Source organism: Leuciscus leuciscus (assembly GCF_965113295.1).
Source record: "Leuciscus leuciscus genome assembly, chromosome: 17".
Lineage (NCBI taxonomy): Eukaryota > Metazoa > Chordata > Actinopteri > Cypriniformes > Leuciscidae > Leuciscus > Leuciscus leuciscus.
Window position 1 is genome coordinate 2,762,278 of NC_138741.1, and position 15,738 is coordinate 2,778,015.

Below are 15,738 nucleotides of genomic sequence, written 5' to 3' on the forward strand. Positions count from 1 at the left end.
AAATAGTACACGGGGTTTACTTAGACATTTAATGAGATCAACTCCACTAGGCTATATGTTGTTTTTTTCACGTGAATAAATAGGCTACATAGATCGACTGTTCCACGCACCGGTATGTACTTTAATGGTCCAGTGGCAGAACTTGCCAAGCGTGTCAAAGGTTCTGAGTTCTAATCTGCACTCGTATATATTTTTCTTTTTCATCAAAACCGATTATGTTTATCAGCGGTTGTATATCAAGCAGGGACAGATTTGTATGAATTTTGTTTTGTGATTTCATCGGAACGAATAGAGTAGCCTAGAGTCTCCTCAACGGACTGAAGCGCGCGTCTGAGTGAAGAATGTGCGGCCGCTGCGGTGTGTGCGCGAGCCACGAGAACACTGTATCAGCGCCACTGATCGCAACGGCAACGAGCACTTTGATCACTTGATTAAAAAAAACACATTTCAGCGCTAGATTGCTTCTTATTTAACAAACGAACGAAACGAATACTTTGCTAGTTAACTGGAAATGTTTTATTTATTTGTATTGGTACATCCGTGCTGGGACATAATATCAACCCTGGCAAAAAGTGGTGACAAATAACTGTCCGACATAGCCCACGGGAAATGAGAAGCTGCGTTTTGCAAACACACCCCATTTATGAAATAAATAAATTAATAATTAGATAATTCAGCTATATATCATATGCTGAAGTAAATTTTTGGAGTGTTAAAGATTAAAAGAAAAAACAACAACAAGAACCGTACAGAACCGAAAACCGTGACCCTAAAACCGTGATACGAACCGAACCGTGGGTTTTGTGAACCGTGCCACCCCTAATATATATGTGTATATATATGTGTATATATATATGTGTATATATATGTGTATATATATGTATATATATATATATATATATATATATATATGATAAATATTTAAATACAGATTTTTAATTATTTCTTTATATCTAAAAAATAAGTAATGTCACCTATTTACGTATGATTTTTATGATTTACAAAGATTCTTTTTTAAATTAATTTATTTTAATCATTAATAATTGTATACATTTATTAGATTTTTTTAATTCTTTCTATATTTCCAAGATGTCATGTCACCAATTCATTTAATTTATGTAGTTTTGTGTTTAAATTCTTTAAATTTTTGTAAATATTTTCTTAACCTAAATTTAATAAATATTTATTTAGTCTTTTTTTCAATTATTTCTTTATTTCTAAAATAACTAGTCACCTATTTATTTTTTATTTCTCATTTTTGTTTATTTTTTAAATTAATTTATTCTTTATCTACATTTATAATTTTAGAAATGTATTTAAATGTTTTTTATTCTTTCTGCTTTTCAAAAATGTCATGTCACCAATTTATCATATGTATGCATTTTTATATTTCTAAAATATGTAGCCACCTATGGATTTATTTATTTAGTATTAAATAGATTTTTATTGTACTTTTAATATTTGTATAGTTTTTAATTTTTTTTTCATGTATAGGTTTTTTTTTTTTTTCTTTATTTCTAAAATAGCTAATGTCAGCTATGTATTTATTTGTTTAATATTAAATAGATTTTTTTTCAAAAATATATTCATAATTTTTATAGTTTTTTTTTTATGTATTATTTTTGTATTTATTTATTTTTAAAACAAATAATGTAACCAGTTCCACTGTATTAATGGAAAGTGTCTTCTGGCATACATGTCAGTGGTTTCATCAAACTCTTCCTCTTCTCCTTGTTTGGTCTCAGATCCACCGGTGTCCAGACCCACGCCTCTCTACGGCCAGCCGTCCTGGTGGGGGGAAGATGATGAAGAAAAGGGTGAGCGTTGTGACCCGAGCGCTCATGAACATCACACAGGTCTGGATCTGAGACTCATGATCATCACACACAATCCCAGAAACACCTTTACACTGATATCTCAAAACCGCTATGATATAAAGTGCCTGTTTCACTATCGCCAAGTTATTAAATCCAAAACAATCCAGTGAAATCATCACGTAAGTCTCTTGTGAAACTGTGTGAGAAGTGTGGACAGGAATGCAGTGTGAAGTGAGAACGGATCAAATCCTTTTGTGTCGGCTGATCTCCAGCCTGAGGAATTCAGTGCTAAACTCTACGCTGGCGTGAGCTCTGAGGCCCGTCAGGCGAGCCGGGTCGAGCTCGTGATGGATTAGCTGCCGCTCTTAGTCCAATGAGAAGGTCATTGTGTTTTCCCTCCAGTCTTAAGCACTTCTCAAAGTTTTCCTCAGAGATTAAAGGGTGACCATAGAAACAGTTGTCTGGATTTTAGTCTAGTGTTTTTTATAGCAAAAGCAGGAGTAACCGTTGGTTTAGCATTAGCGGACCGCACGTTTAATATATTTAATATTGTTATACACTCTTCAGACAGTGATGTCCAGTTTATTTTCTTCGGCATGTCATGCCTGTGTTTAGCAGTGTCCTAACCAGCCATGATGATAATCATTAAATCCATGTTAATCTGAGTTTTTATCCTAACCTGCTGCAACACAGTCAGATTTGAGATTTATCGCATGGTTTAAAAATTTAATTTATTATGATGAATAACCCACCTATTTATCTTTTATTTTATTTTTTTATTCATGTATTTTTTTAATTTATATTTAACCTAAATTTGTTTTATAAATATATTTATAAAACGGTTAGTTCCAATCCTTGATTCTGATTGGTCAATAGCTGTGTTTTATTCACTATAACACACGGCTATGACCACTTCACCCAACGGTTCTATGTATCACTACACAACACCCCTGTAGAGTAGAGTAGAGTAGAGTAGAGTAGAGTAGAGTAGAGTAGAGTAGAGTAGAGTAGAGTAGAGTAGAGTAGAGTAGAGTAGAGTAGAGTAGAGTAGAGTAGAGTAGAGTAGAGTAGAGTAGAGTAGAGTACTTCAGGTCAGTCCTATATTCATTATAAAAAAATCAGTTTGAATGTCCAACAGTTAAAGGGTTTTCCCGAGCCTATAGTCCTCTGTCAGTTTGTCTTCCTTCTCCATGATCACACGTTTCAGTCCTTTAATATAAAAGTCTCCTCTACTGACGACTCACTCATAAAGAGTCTCCGCCGCCATCTACTGGTGAAATAATGTATGTAACTTCTGTTGCTGTTTACAGTCAGGGACTATTTTCTCCAGCGGAAGGAAGGCTTTTAGTGATTTTACTTCATGAAAGTTGCATTTAATGCTATTTATTTATTTATTGATTGCATAAATAGCATTAATGTACTCGAGGCTAGAGCTGTATCGGGAGTAAGTCGTGCCTAACAAAGCCCTTCAGCCGGGACTTATTCACCATACAGCACAGCCTCTCATACCTTAATGCTTAAATGTAGATATTTCTAAAATAATGTCATGCATAATTTAATTAATAAAAAAATAAAATAATGTATACATTTATTTGAATATAGATTTAAAAAAAACAACTTTTTTTCTGTTTTAAAGTGAAATTTGGTTTAAAATCCTTCTACTCAAAGCTGTATATTAAACATAAATTATGTTGTTGCTTTATGCTGCAATTTGGTTTTAGTTTGGACAGAGAATGACGTTTGCACGTGTTACAGCTGGTTAGGACAGTGTGTCAGAGAGACCCTGGTTAGGACAGTGTGTGAGAGAGACCCTGGTTAGGACAGTGTGTGAGAGAGACCCTGGTTAGGACAGTGTGTCAGAGAGACCCTGGTTAGGACAGTGTGTGAGAGAGACCCTGGTTAGGACAGTGTGTCAGAGAGACCCTGGTTAGGACAGTGTGTGAGAGAGACCCTGGTTAGGACAGTGTGTGAGAGAGACCCTGGTTAGGACAGTGTGTGAGAGAGACCCTGGTTAGGACAGTGTGTGAGAGAGACCCTGGTTAGGACAGTGTGTGAGAGAGACCCTGGTTAGGACAGTGTGTGAGAGAGACCCTGGTTAGGACAGTGTGTGAGAGAGACCCTGGTTAGGACAGTGTGTCAGAGAGACCCTGGTTAGGACAGTGTGTGAGAGAGACCCTGGTTAGGACAGTGTGTCAGAGAGACCCTGGTTAGGACAGTGTGTGAGAGAGACCCTGGTTAGGACAGTGTGTGAGAGAGACCCTGGTTAGGACAGTGTGTGAGAGAGACCCTGGTTAGGACAGTGTGTGAGAGAGACCCTGGTTAGGACAGTGTGTGAGAGAGACCCTGGTTAGGACAGTGTGTGAGAGAGGCCTAAAATACTTGACCTCACTAGGTTAACCTCACAGCAGGAGTGACTTAAGTAATGTAAGTGAATTAGCTCTTCTTCTGTATGTCACACGCACGAGTTTGGCACACGTCCTAATCTGTCAGTGCAGTTAGTGTGTAGTGATGGATGCTTTGGAAATGAATCCATCATGTGATAGACTGGAGTAATGGAGTAAATCCTGAAAATTCAGCTTTGATCACAGAAATAAATGATAATTTAAAGTATAATAAATTGAAAACCAATTATTTTAAATTGTAATAATATATCACAATATTACTTTTTTTTTTTCCTGTATTTTTGATCAAATAAATGCAGGCTTGATGAGCAGATGTTTCAAAAACATTAAAAATAGTAATGTTTCCAAACTTTTGGCCTGTACTGTATATCGGCCAAACAGATGTAGTGGCCGATATATTATGTATTTCTGTCATTAACGCTGATGTCTTTTCACAGAAAACCACAAGGATGGTACGGGATGTGAGGTCAGCGTATCACCAGATGAGTTACTCGATGGCCAGGGAAAGTCCGGTTGCGCTCTCCGCAAGGAGCCGAGCTACTTTGAGATTCCCACAAAGGAGATCCATCCAAAGCCCAAAACGTCATCCCTGGAAGTCCAAGAGATCCCCACAAAAGACACGGACCACAAACCCCCTTCCACTCCCCCAGTGGTCCAGGGCCATGCCTCCTTCACCATTGAGTTTGATGACCAAACCCCTGGAAAGATCAAGATCAAGGACCAGGTCACGAAGCTCTCGGTCCGCCAGCGCAGGATTCCCACCAAAGAATCGATAGCCAGACTTACAGAAGTGATGTCGGCGGAGAACAAGGTTGCTGATTGGTTGGTGCAAAGCGACACCACTATGTTGAGGAGTCTCGATGAGCCGTCTGGGTCCGACGAGCTCCCGAACAAGAGCTTCAAGGGTAATGTTTGTAAATGTGGAAAATTAACCCTTAAAGACCTCGAACATGTTTGGGGCACATGACTCGCCTGTACTTTTTTGTTTTTCTAACCCTTTATAGCAGTCCGCATCAAGTGCCATATATCATTTTAAACAGGAGAACTTGACGTTTCAGTCTAGCTCATTTAAATTCCCAATTTTACATTTTATTTTGTCTGGGAATGGATGAATTTACCAGATTTAAGAAAAACGGCACCAAATTATATTATAATTTTTTTTTTACTCTACTCAAACAGAACCTCCTGAAGTTTGGATTTTTTTCCTTTAGAAATTGATACTTGGTTATTCCATGTTTCCAGATGAAATTTTGTCTACATGTAACAATCCCTAAGCAAGTTATAGTCATTTATTACAACATTATTATAGGCGCTTTTCAGTGAAAAAACTGTTTTCATTTACTGACAATGTAGATGTGTCCAAAACAAATTCAGAAAGTAAATAGAAACATTGTTATATAATAATAGAACACTGAAGCAAAGTGACTTTACACTTACATATATACATGCTAACTTAAACGCCTCTGATTGGCCATTGCGTTCAAGAAATCAACAACTATGTCTGTGATTTGGCTCACTACTGCAAAAACACGTTAAAAACAGTCTATGGTTGAAAATAATTGTCTCTTGCTTGCGTTTGAGGGTGATTAGCATATGCGTCTGCCTATTAATCGGCCTAATTTGCAGCACAAATGCCAAAAGGTCGACTCTAGTACCAGATTTGTTTTTGCCTGCTATTCTCTTTCTAAATGTTGACCTGTTGTGTTGTTTCTAGATGCACACCATCATGAAGAGGATGATTTGGAAGAACCAGAAGAACCACAAATGGTTCAAAAGATCGTCCCACAACTGGAAGGAAAAGATTACCCAGCGAACTACATCCCAGATTCAAAGAGCCAAGGCAAACCGGATCCCCAGCAAGCTTTTACGGTCGAGTTCTTTGACGACGGTCAGCGTAAAAAGCGCTCGCAGTCGTTCACCAATAACATGTCTTCTCCTGACTTCCAGTCTGCTTTGAAAAGCAAGCTAGACAAACGAAAAGTTGCAGGCCAGGCTGGAGAGCGAACGGCCTCATCATCCGCACATAATCCACCCACACAGCAGTTCACCATTCCCCTCAAAGGCTCTGATGATACGAAGCGGGCCGAATCTCTCAGACGGGAGAAAAGCGAGATACGCATGAGCACGCCTGACTTCAGCTCTCGCTCCACGTCAAAACCCTTCGGCAGCATCGGCCGGAGATCCAAACTATCGCAGGACTTCGCAGCCGAGTTGCTTAGGGTGTCGAAACCTAATCCTGCATCCACACTGGACCATAAAACCTCATCTTCTACAACTACGACACACTCCGGCTCTTCTCAGAGTGTTCCTGCCACGTTTCATTCACAAAATCCCACCGTTAACCAGACCAGCAGATCTCCCTCTGCGCACACGGAGGCCAAAACTTCTCCGCATGAAGAAGAGGATAGTTTAAGTGATGCCGGGACCTACACTATTGAAGCTGAGGGACCGGATAAAGAGGTTGTGGAGGCACGGAGTTTGATCGATCAGGTACAACCCCGTCACTTCAGCTTGACATCACATTTGAGTAGGGCTGGGCGGTATGACGATATATATGTGACCCTGGACCACAAAACCAGTCACAAGGGTCAATTTGAATCTGAAATTGAGATTTATACACCAATGGAAAGCTGAATAAATAAGCTTTCCATTGATGTGTGGTGTGTTAGGATAGGACAATATTTGGTCGAGATACAACTATTGAAAATCTGGAATCTGAGGGTGCAAAAAAATCTAAATATTGAGGAAATCTCCTTTAAAGTTGTTCATTTATGATCTCGATTGTGCTGCATTCACTCACACAAATATATTTTTTTATATATTTACAGTTGGAAATTTACAAAATATCTTCATGGAACATGATCTTTACTGAATATCCTCATGATTTTTGGCATAAAAGAAAAATCTATAATTTTGACCCATATAATGTATTGTTGGATATTGCCAACAAACCATTGGTTTTGTGGTCCAGGGTCACATTTATCATGTTGACGAAGTGTCTATCATTAGAGAGTTTGCTGTGTCATTTATAACGTGGTTATGTAAATATTTCCACATAGCACAGTACACTACCAGTTTTCCACCGCTTCACTAAAGGGATATTTCACTGCTGGAAAGATGAATGTGTATTTAAATTGGGTCATTTATGTAGTAGAAATGTGAAATCATTTTAGAAGTTGGTGCTTTCTAGACTGAGAAAAGCCAGAAAATGTATTTTTGGCTCATGTGGATAAAAGACAACAATTCCCAGAATGCTCTTGGTTCGCTGCCCTACGAGGCTACTCCCAAGCCACGCCTCCCGGTTACAGAGGGCAGTGTCGGGAGAAATGATGCAACTAGGCTACTAGTGACTCGAAACTGAAAAGACGGCGTTTTATGGTGAGATCCCACTATGGGCGGGTTGAACACATGCGGGACGAGCTCCTCCTACTGGCTGGAGTCTCTCGCCTCTGGACAAAAGAGCCTCAGATGAGCTAAATGACGATTTTTACGTCATCTGAGTTTTTTTTCCAGACACACAATACAATAATAATAATAATAATAATAATAATTCATTACATTATATAGCGCTTTTTCTCGGCACCCAAAGCGCTTTACATGAAAGGGGTGAATCTCCTCAACCACCACCAATGTGCAGCATCCACTTGGATGATGCGACGGCAGCCATATTGCGCCAGAACGCCCACCACACACACACCAGCTTACTGGTGGAGAGGAGACAGTGATGAAGCCAATCAGTATATGGGGATGATTAGGAGGCCATGATGAGATACAGAAATCTCTGGTCTCAGGGGGACATGAGGGAGGGAAGCAGGGTCACTCCAAAATACCACCGGGTTTCTACTGATACAAAGCTTAATGCTAATCGGTGAAGCATCCCTTTAAAACCAGCCTCTCTGAAACAACGTCACACAAGCCTATCATTTCACCAACAAATGGAAGTTTTATCAGAAAGCTAATCAGAAAGAAATCACTGGAAATTAGCGAGATCGCTAAACCGAACATGATTGACCAGTTTGTTGGCATTTTTGTGGTTGACCTAAAGATTTAAAACCCAAGCCAGGGTTCGTACAAGGTGCTCAAGTGCTTGAATTTGACTTTTTTTCTTTTTTTTATGTAAGTCGTGGAAAACCCCTGAAAACAGCCATATTTATGAAAAGCTATTTGAAAAGAATTATTGAAAGGTGATATATGTGAAAGTCACGTTTAATTTTATCGATAAAACAATCTTTTCACACAAAATTAAAGCTGCAGCTCGTCTTATATACATATGGAGCCATTTCTCATGGCTATGAGCGTGATATTGCTCATATAAATAAATATCCAAGTATATAATACAGCTTTCATTCTTCATGTCAATCATATATTAATGGGGGGGAATCAGTTTGAATGAGAAAAGCGATATCTTTATCATAGTATAGTCAAAGTTACCGCAGTCATTGCATGTGCTGCACTTTATTTGTACCATTTTGTTTTATTGGTTTATTTTTATTCATCTATTTACCCTTTTTTTAGAATTTGAAAGATAATAGATATTGTTTGATAAGTGAGACCTTGATAGCCAAAAAAGTAGTGCTTAAAAAGCAAATTCATTTGACAGGATCTGTACGAACCCTGTCGAGCATCGATGTTTATCACTAATGAGTGAGACATTGACCATAATACAATTATTTATGTCAAGATTACACATTAGTCACACAGAAATAAAGTGGTATTTACCGTTATTTCACAAATGAAAGAGGAAACACATACTTATTTAGACGCTTCTGTTTATTTGTGGTCACAGGACAGTATGTTTACATCACGTTTAGAAAGAACGATCATTTATACAAAAAAATCCATCAAAAATACGACCTGAGGAGCTTTAGCACTCTCTCTCCAGTGACAGTCTCAGTCAGAGAAACAGAGGAAGAGCTTTAATTATAATTAATTAATTGTTCGATTTTAGGGGAAAATCGGGTCCATCGGAGACGTTCAATAGATTTCTTCCCCGTGGGAAAATCTCACAGTAAAACTGGGAAAAGTTGTGAAAAATATGATAAACCAGATGAGAAGTTTATCAAAATATCATCTTTTACTTCCTTTTATAACGGTTTTAATTTTCCTTGCTTGATTATTTTAATAAAGCACTTTGAATCGCCGGAGTGTATGAAATGTGCTCTATAAATAAACTTGCCTTGCCTATAATATAACAACTATATCTTGATTAATCGTGAAATAAAATAAGATTTTGGTCATATCGCCCATACATTTAAACATCTTCACAAAAACACACACAAACATAATCTGTCATTAGAAGCCATTGTTTCAGTTCTGTTATTATGGTTATTTCAGTCTCTAGTATATTATCACATTCGAAGTGGTTTTCTGAATAATTCTCCCAGTCAGGAGTTGAAGAGGTCCGGTCGGTTGGGATCAGACATATAAAAGCCTTCATAATTCATGCATGCTTTATCATTAACAGGTGTTTGGTGTTGGCCACATCTGCCAGACCTCAGCAGCAGCAGCAACAGTTCAGCCTATAGTTGGTGACACTGAGGGTCACTATAGTCTTCTACTCAGGGAGAATAGCTCAGGCTTAAAACTGGGCCAATATCCGAAAGACCATAGTGACACAGACAAGGGTCCTGTACAGGTAAACTCTCACCTGACTGCAAACGTTAGCATGCGGATCATGGGCGTCAGTAGATCTATCTGTCAATCATCTACTTATCTTTCACTGTGGGTTTATTAGGATCTTTCTTGGGCATCTTCTCAAAGATGGGTTTCTTTCCTGCTTTTGGATGATTATGAACGGGTGATTTGGATCTTTAAAGGGCCTGATCTCTTTATATGGTTGAGATATTTTCATTTGGTATATTTTGACATTTTCTGTGAATTTACTGTTTGAGTACCAGAATCGATATGTTTAGGATGCCAGCAAAATTGTAGTAGGTTTTATTTAAATTAAAGGAACTTGAATAAGGTTAAATATTTATATTCTGCATTTTAATATATCTTTTTTTTTTTTTTACAGCAATAATTATAATAAAAACATTTTAAATGCATAAAATGTTTTAAAAAATAAGTTTGTTTTTTTTACATAAAATAAGTTTTAAAAAAAGAAAGGTAAGAAATAGACAAAAAAATTCATTCTTAAATTATTGTGTAAATCAAAGAAAAATAAAATAATAATAAATAATAATTTACTAGACAGTGTTATTAGTGTAAGGGTTTTAATAAACATTTTTACAATATTTAATTACAATATTTTCTCTAAGCAGTTCAGGGCAGATCTACAAGAGTTATCTTATATTTAAGTCAAATGTGAAATGTGCAACAAACTTATTTTACAGATAAAGTGAAAATATCTCAACTTTTTTTATATTCCACTTTAAAGCAATGTATGTAATATAAGTTCTTTGTGTAATTAGCTGGTTTCCCCCTTCTCTGCAGATGCAGTCGATGACGACACTAACACCTGGAGGCAGTCGGTGGGTTTCCCGCTGGGCCAGTTTGGCAGACACCTATTCAGACTCGGGTCCTGCTTCAGGACTGTTTGATATCCCGACACAGGCTGATCTTTCTACCGGAGGTTTGGAAACTTTGCTTTCTTTCGTCACTTTTGTCTTTGCTATAGGGCTGCACGATATTAGAAAACTTGCATTGCGATATTTTATTTTTCGGCTATATATATCGCGATATAAAAACAATTTCCCCAGATGATTTGCATAGCTCTAATTGAAAATAATTATTAATTCTAGGATTGTTTGGGGAATTTTGTAGGGTGGTGCATCTGCATAGAAAATTATAAACAAATCACAAGCATAGATAAATACAATAGAAGAAAGATACAATTGAAAGAAGCAGTGCTTTGTGTTTTTCAGGTAAAGCTAACCATTTTCAGGTACAGAAATTTAATAATCAAATGTAAAATTACTTCACTGCATACATGAAATCTAACTAACTAACTTATTTAATTTAATTAATTAATTAAAGCTGCCGTCGGCAACATTTTTTTGATCATATTCAGTGTAATCGACACTATAATCCGACAGAACAACATAAATAAGGTGGTTTTAGAAAAAAACCCGAGCTTCTAACTCCACCTGGAGCGTGTTATTTGTTTTGCAAAAATCCAGCGCTCCCGCTTCATCAGGTCCAATCAGCGCAGGGGGGTGTGAGATCTGACTGTCAATCACAGGTCGTGCACACGCCACAGATCCCCCCTCACTCGCGCACGTTAATATCACATGCACACGCCACGCCTGAAGTTCGCCTGGAGATTGCATGAAGTGTGATGGCGGAGAGAAAATCTACTAACAAGCTTCCAATTCCTCGGTTATTGCTATCTATGGATAGATTAGCCAGGGCAGCCTACCTCCGAGTCCATGGTGTTGATGATGCTGAAGAGACGGACGCGTTCACAGAAAATCAGGTACACACGCACAGTGACGCACTGACGAGCACGACCTCGATGGGAGGGTGCTCGCTGGTAGTGGGGAGGGGCATGAGAGTTGTAAACATTCAAAATTTTGGCTAATCGACCCAATCTGCCAGACTTGCCGACGGCAGCTTTAATACAATCTTTGTTAAAGCTACAAAAGTAGTTTTCTCTTTCTCTTTTGTTGTTTGATCACCATTGGTGACACAAACAGCGGCGGATATATTAGGCTGCTGTCCCTTTAAGACAAATGCATGGACCTAATATAAATGACACGCATCCGTTTTCTTTCTCAATTGTTTACAACATGTATAACCGACTGTGTTTATGAGGATACTCACCGAGACGGCATTTTGAATTCATTTTGCGTGCACGTGTCCGTTAAAGGGTTAGTTCACCCAAAAATGTCAATTACCCGATGACTTGCCCTCAAGTCATCCTAGGTGTAAATTACTATCTTCTTTCAGACGAATACAATCAGAGTTATATATAAAAAATAAAAATGTCCTGTCTCCTCCAAGCTTTATAATGGCATAAACCGGCTGTTTATGTTTTGAAGTCCATCAAAGTGCATCCCTCCATCATATAGGGGTGGTAGTGGCGCAATGGATAAGACACATGCCTTTGGTGTGAGAGACCCGGGTTCGAATCCACTGTGAGACACCAATGTGTCCCTGAGCAAGACACTTAACCCCTAGTTGCTCCAGAGGCGTGCGACCTCTGACATATATAGCAATTGTAAGTCGCTTTGTATAAAAGCGTCAGCTAAATGAATAAATGTAAAATGTAAAAAGTAATCCAAACGGCTCTGCGGGGGTTAATAAAGGCCTCCTAAAGTGAATCGATGTGTTCGTGTAAGAGAAATATCCATATTTAAAACTTAAGTGACTAAAATAACTAGCTTCCGGCAGACGGAAGACTAACCCCTGACCCGACGCACAACGCAATGACGAACACGGAAGAGCAGAGGAAAGAGCAAAACAAAACACCAGTCACGAATTAGACGTCTAAAACGACAATTTTTAAAGAGAAATGTCGGAGGAGCTTGAGTTTGTTGCCCAGCCCTGTTTGTTTGAACCGTGAGAGGCGTCTAGGCTTACGATTCTCCTGCATCTACGTCATACATGCGTCACTGGTTACTCTTGTGGCGTAAGTCAACTTGCGTAGGATGTGTACGGTCGTCTGCCGGATTACCATTATAAAGCTTGGAAGAGCCAGGACTTTTTTTTTTATATATAACTCCGATTGTATTCGTCTGAAAGAAGAAAGGGTAACACTTTATTTTACAGTGTCCTTGTTACATATGTTACACTTACTTACCATAGTAATAACAGTAAATTATGCATAATTACATGCAACTCACCCTCAACCAAATCCTAATCCTACCCTAACCCTATAGTAAGTACATGTAGTTGCTTAATATTACTCAGTATAATTACACTGTAACAATGACACCTTAAAATAAAGTGTAACCGAAGAATGTCATATACACCTAGGATGACTTGAGGGTGAGTAAATCATGGGGTCATTTTAATTTTGGGGTGAACTAACGCTTAAAAGCTCAAAAGAAAGAGAACTGAAGGTTCACGTGCTGTCTGCGCGGATCTGTGTGTGTGCACAGAAAACAGTGTGTGTGCGACTTAAAAACGCATGTAAATGATTCTTTCACTCTATGACGGTAAAACTTTAATCCGCAAATCACATGAAAAACTATAAATCGTGCAGCCCTACTTTGCTAGCTTATTTCATTTTTCCTATTAATTATGTCTTTAATCTGGTGAAAGGATCATCCACCAAGTAATGCTTAACCGAATTTCTAACTCCTCGGAAACAGGTCATGGCAGCAGATCAAGACGAGTTCTGCCTCCGGTTCCTTTGAAGGAGAAGATCGAGACGCCACCGCCCGCAATACACATCCAGCCTGACTCGTACCTGTCCGGTTTGGAGAAGAGTTCGCAAGTCCAGAAGCAAAAGTGGGATCCACAGAAACTAAGTGTCCAAGATGATCTGGAACCAGACAGCTTGAGTGATGCCAGCAAGTCCGATGATGGATCAGTGGTCGAGCAAAGCAGGACGACTCTTGACGCAACTTACAAGACGTGGAACCGGTCTTCAAATACGCAACCCAATCAAGAAGAGACACCTCCCAAATTCTCCACCGCTACTTTAACGCGACCACATGGGACACTTACCAAGCCATCCAACACTGATCACCCAAGCAAGGACGACTCTCTTGGTACGGACAGTTCAGTGTCTATTGTCAGACAAGAAAGTTACACCAAAGTAAGGGCTAGCGATGACATCCAGTTGTCCAGATTGCCTCAGATATCTAGTCAACCCTTCGGCAAAGATGCTTTTAAAGGTCTAAGCAATCAAGACACTCAGTCGTACCTCAAAGACACTGAGGATGTTTTAGCTTCTCTGGAAGCCAAGATTCTGGAACAGCAAGAAAACAACGGTCGCTCCCATCTGGAGGACTCGTTCTCGGAAGAATCGGACACTTCCAGTACAATCAGTGGCAAAAACGCTTTGGTTTCTGTTCCTAAGAAGCCCGTTGTCCTCAGAGGACTTTTAAAAGGTACCGGACAGTATTCAAGAGAACCTAAGACTTCCGATGATCCATCGTCCGGGATAAAGGACAGCGATGGCAAGAGTTTTCAGCGCCGTCGAAATCTTAGTTCTCACGACTTTGCGCCAGAACATCAAAATCCCGCCGCAAGACGTGACGTCGTTTCCGACCAGGAATCGAATTCCCTACCTTACAAAAAGTACACCATTCCTCTCCAGAAGGAAGGTACGAGCAAATCCAAAGGTACGGTGCAACAAACTCTAGCCCGTTCCAATAGCCTCTCCGCTCCGAGAGCCACGAGAGCTTCGATGCTTCGCCGTTCCCGCTTGGGCGACGCCTCCGACAACGAAGGCACCGAAACCGACCGAACGTCTCAGAACTCCGACGTCAATCCCTCGGGGAACACCCGAAGTGCTCAGGAAAGCAAGAAACTCTCTCGATTGGACATTTTAGCTTTGCCTAGGAAAAGAACTGGCTCTTTTAACACTCCCAGTGACACGGAGTCTTCCGCAGGCCGAACAGGATTTTCAAACCAAAGCACGGAGTCGGGAAGCTCCGTGAGGAAAGCGTCAGTGCCGGATCCCAAGGCTCTTCTAAGGAAGGTTTCGAACGCCATGAACAGGCAGCCGATCGTTCGCGGACGCTCGAGCAGTGCCAAATACGCCAGCAGCACTGCTAGTGAGTATCATGCTTCAGAATGGCTTCTGTGTTTGCTTATTTCATTCAAAGATTTGCCTAAACATTGGTCAATGCAAGGTAAACGTTATTAACCCTCTGGTGCTCTAAAATTTTACACATTTGTCTTTTTCTTCATCGGAATGGTACAAAATTGGTAAAGGTTTTGGTACTTGCCATTTGAACACACACACAAAAAAAACATGGATGATTCGAAAAGGTTAAATGGTCCTGAAAAAAATAGTCACACTTGTGCTCCTCGTGGTTAAAAATGAGCGCATTGTAAATTAACGAATTTCATCTAGTGGGAACTTTTGGTACTGCGGCCAAACTAAATCTCACTGAAAGATAATTTTTTTGGGAGATATCAGACTCAAATTTTGCACACATTTTTAGATTTATGGCTTTGGTTTTCTTAGTTTTAGAGTAACATGATTTTGAAAATATATATTTAATATAAAAATGTAAAGTATTTTTGCACATTTTTCATAACAATAAACGTAAAATTCGGTAACTTTTTTTATTTATTATTTTTTTAAGTTCACTTTTTAAAACTTTTTTCAATTCAGCAATAATCTGCCAAGTGTCGTCTTTGAAAAGAGATCAAACTTAAGTCAGTGCTCTAAAGCATTCAAGATTTAAGACGGTTTAAATTGGAAATTAAATTTTCAGGTCTATGCTCAAAAAGTGAATAAATTAATTATAAATACAGCGTTAATATAATTTAGTACCATAAAATCCTTGGCTGTGCATTCATTTATCAGAGTGATGAGCTTCCAAAAAAAACTAAAGTACAAGACTTTTCTGATGTGAAATTCTTTCACTTTTCCCTGAATGACTCTTCCAGCGATC

General features: G+C 38.9%; 1 protein-coding gene across 6 annotated transcripts in view; it reads left to right on the plus strand.

The window, feature by feature from the left end:
- The window catches only part of cep170ba (centrosomal protein 170Ba), a 40,115-nt gene that overhangs the window by 16,734 nt on the left and 7,643 nt on the right, over nucleotides 1-15,738 (plus strand). For 4 of the 6 annotated variants that reach the window (XM_082143699.1, XM_082143703.1, XM_082143700.1 and 1 more), the window contains 6 exons: nucleotides 1,746-1,856; nucleotides 4,657-5,124; nucleotides 5,934-6,709; nucleotides 9,684-9,854; nucleotides 10,655-10,793; nucleotides 13,477-14,889. In XM_082143699.1, the coding sequence (XP_081999825.1) occupies nucleotides 1,746-1,856; nucleotides 4,657-5,124; nucleotides 5,934-6,709; nucleotides 9,684-9,854; nucleotides 10,655-10,793; nucleotides 13,477-14,889 (3,078 nt within the window). The remainder of the gene's footprint in view (nucleotides 1-1,745; nucleotides 1,857-4,656; nucleotides 5,125-5,933; nucleotides 6,710-9,683; nucleotides 9,855-10,654; nucleotides 10,794-13,476; nucleotides 14,890-15,738) is intronic. The other 2 variants (XM_082143701.1, XM_082143704.1) reach the window with 2 other exon arrangements.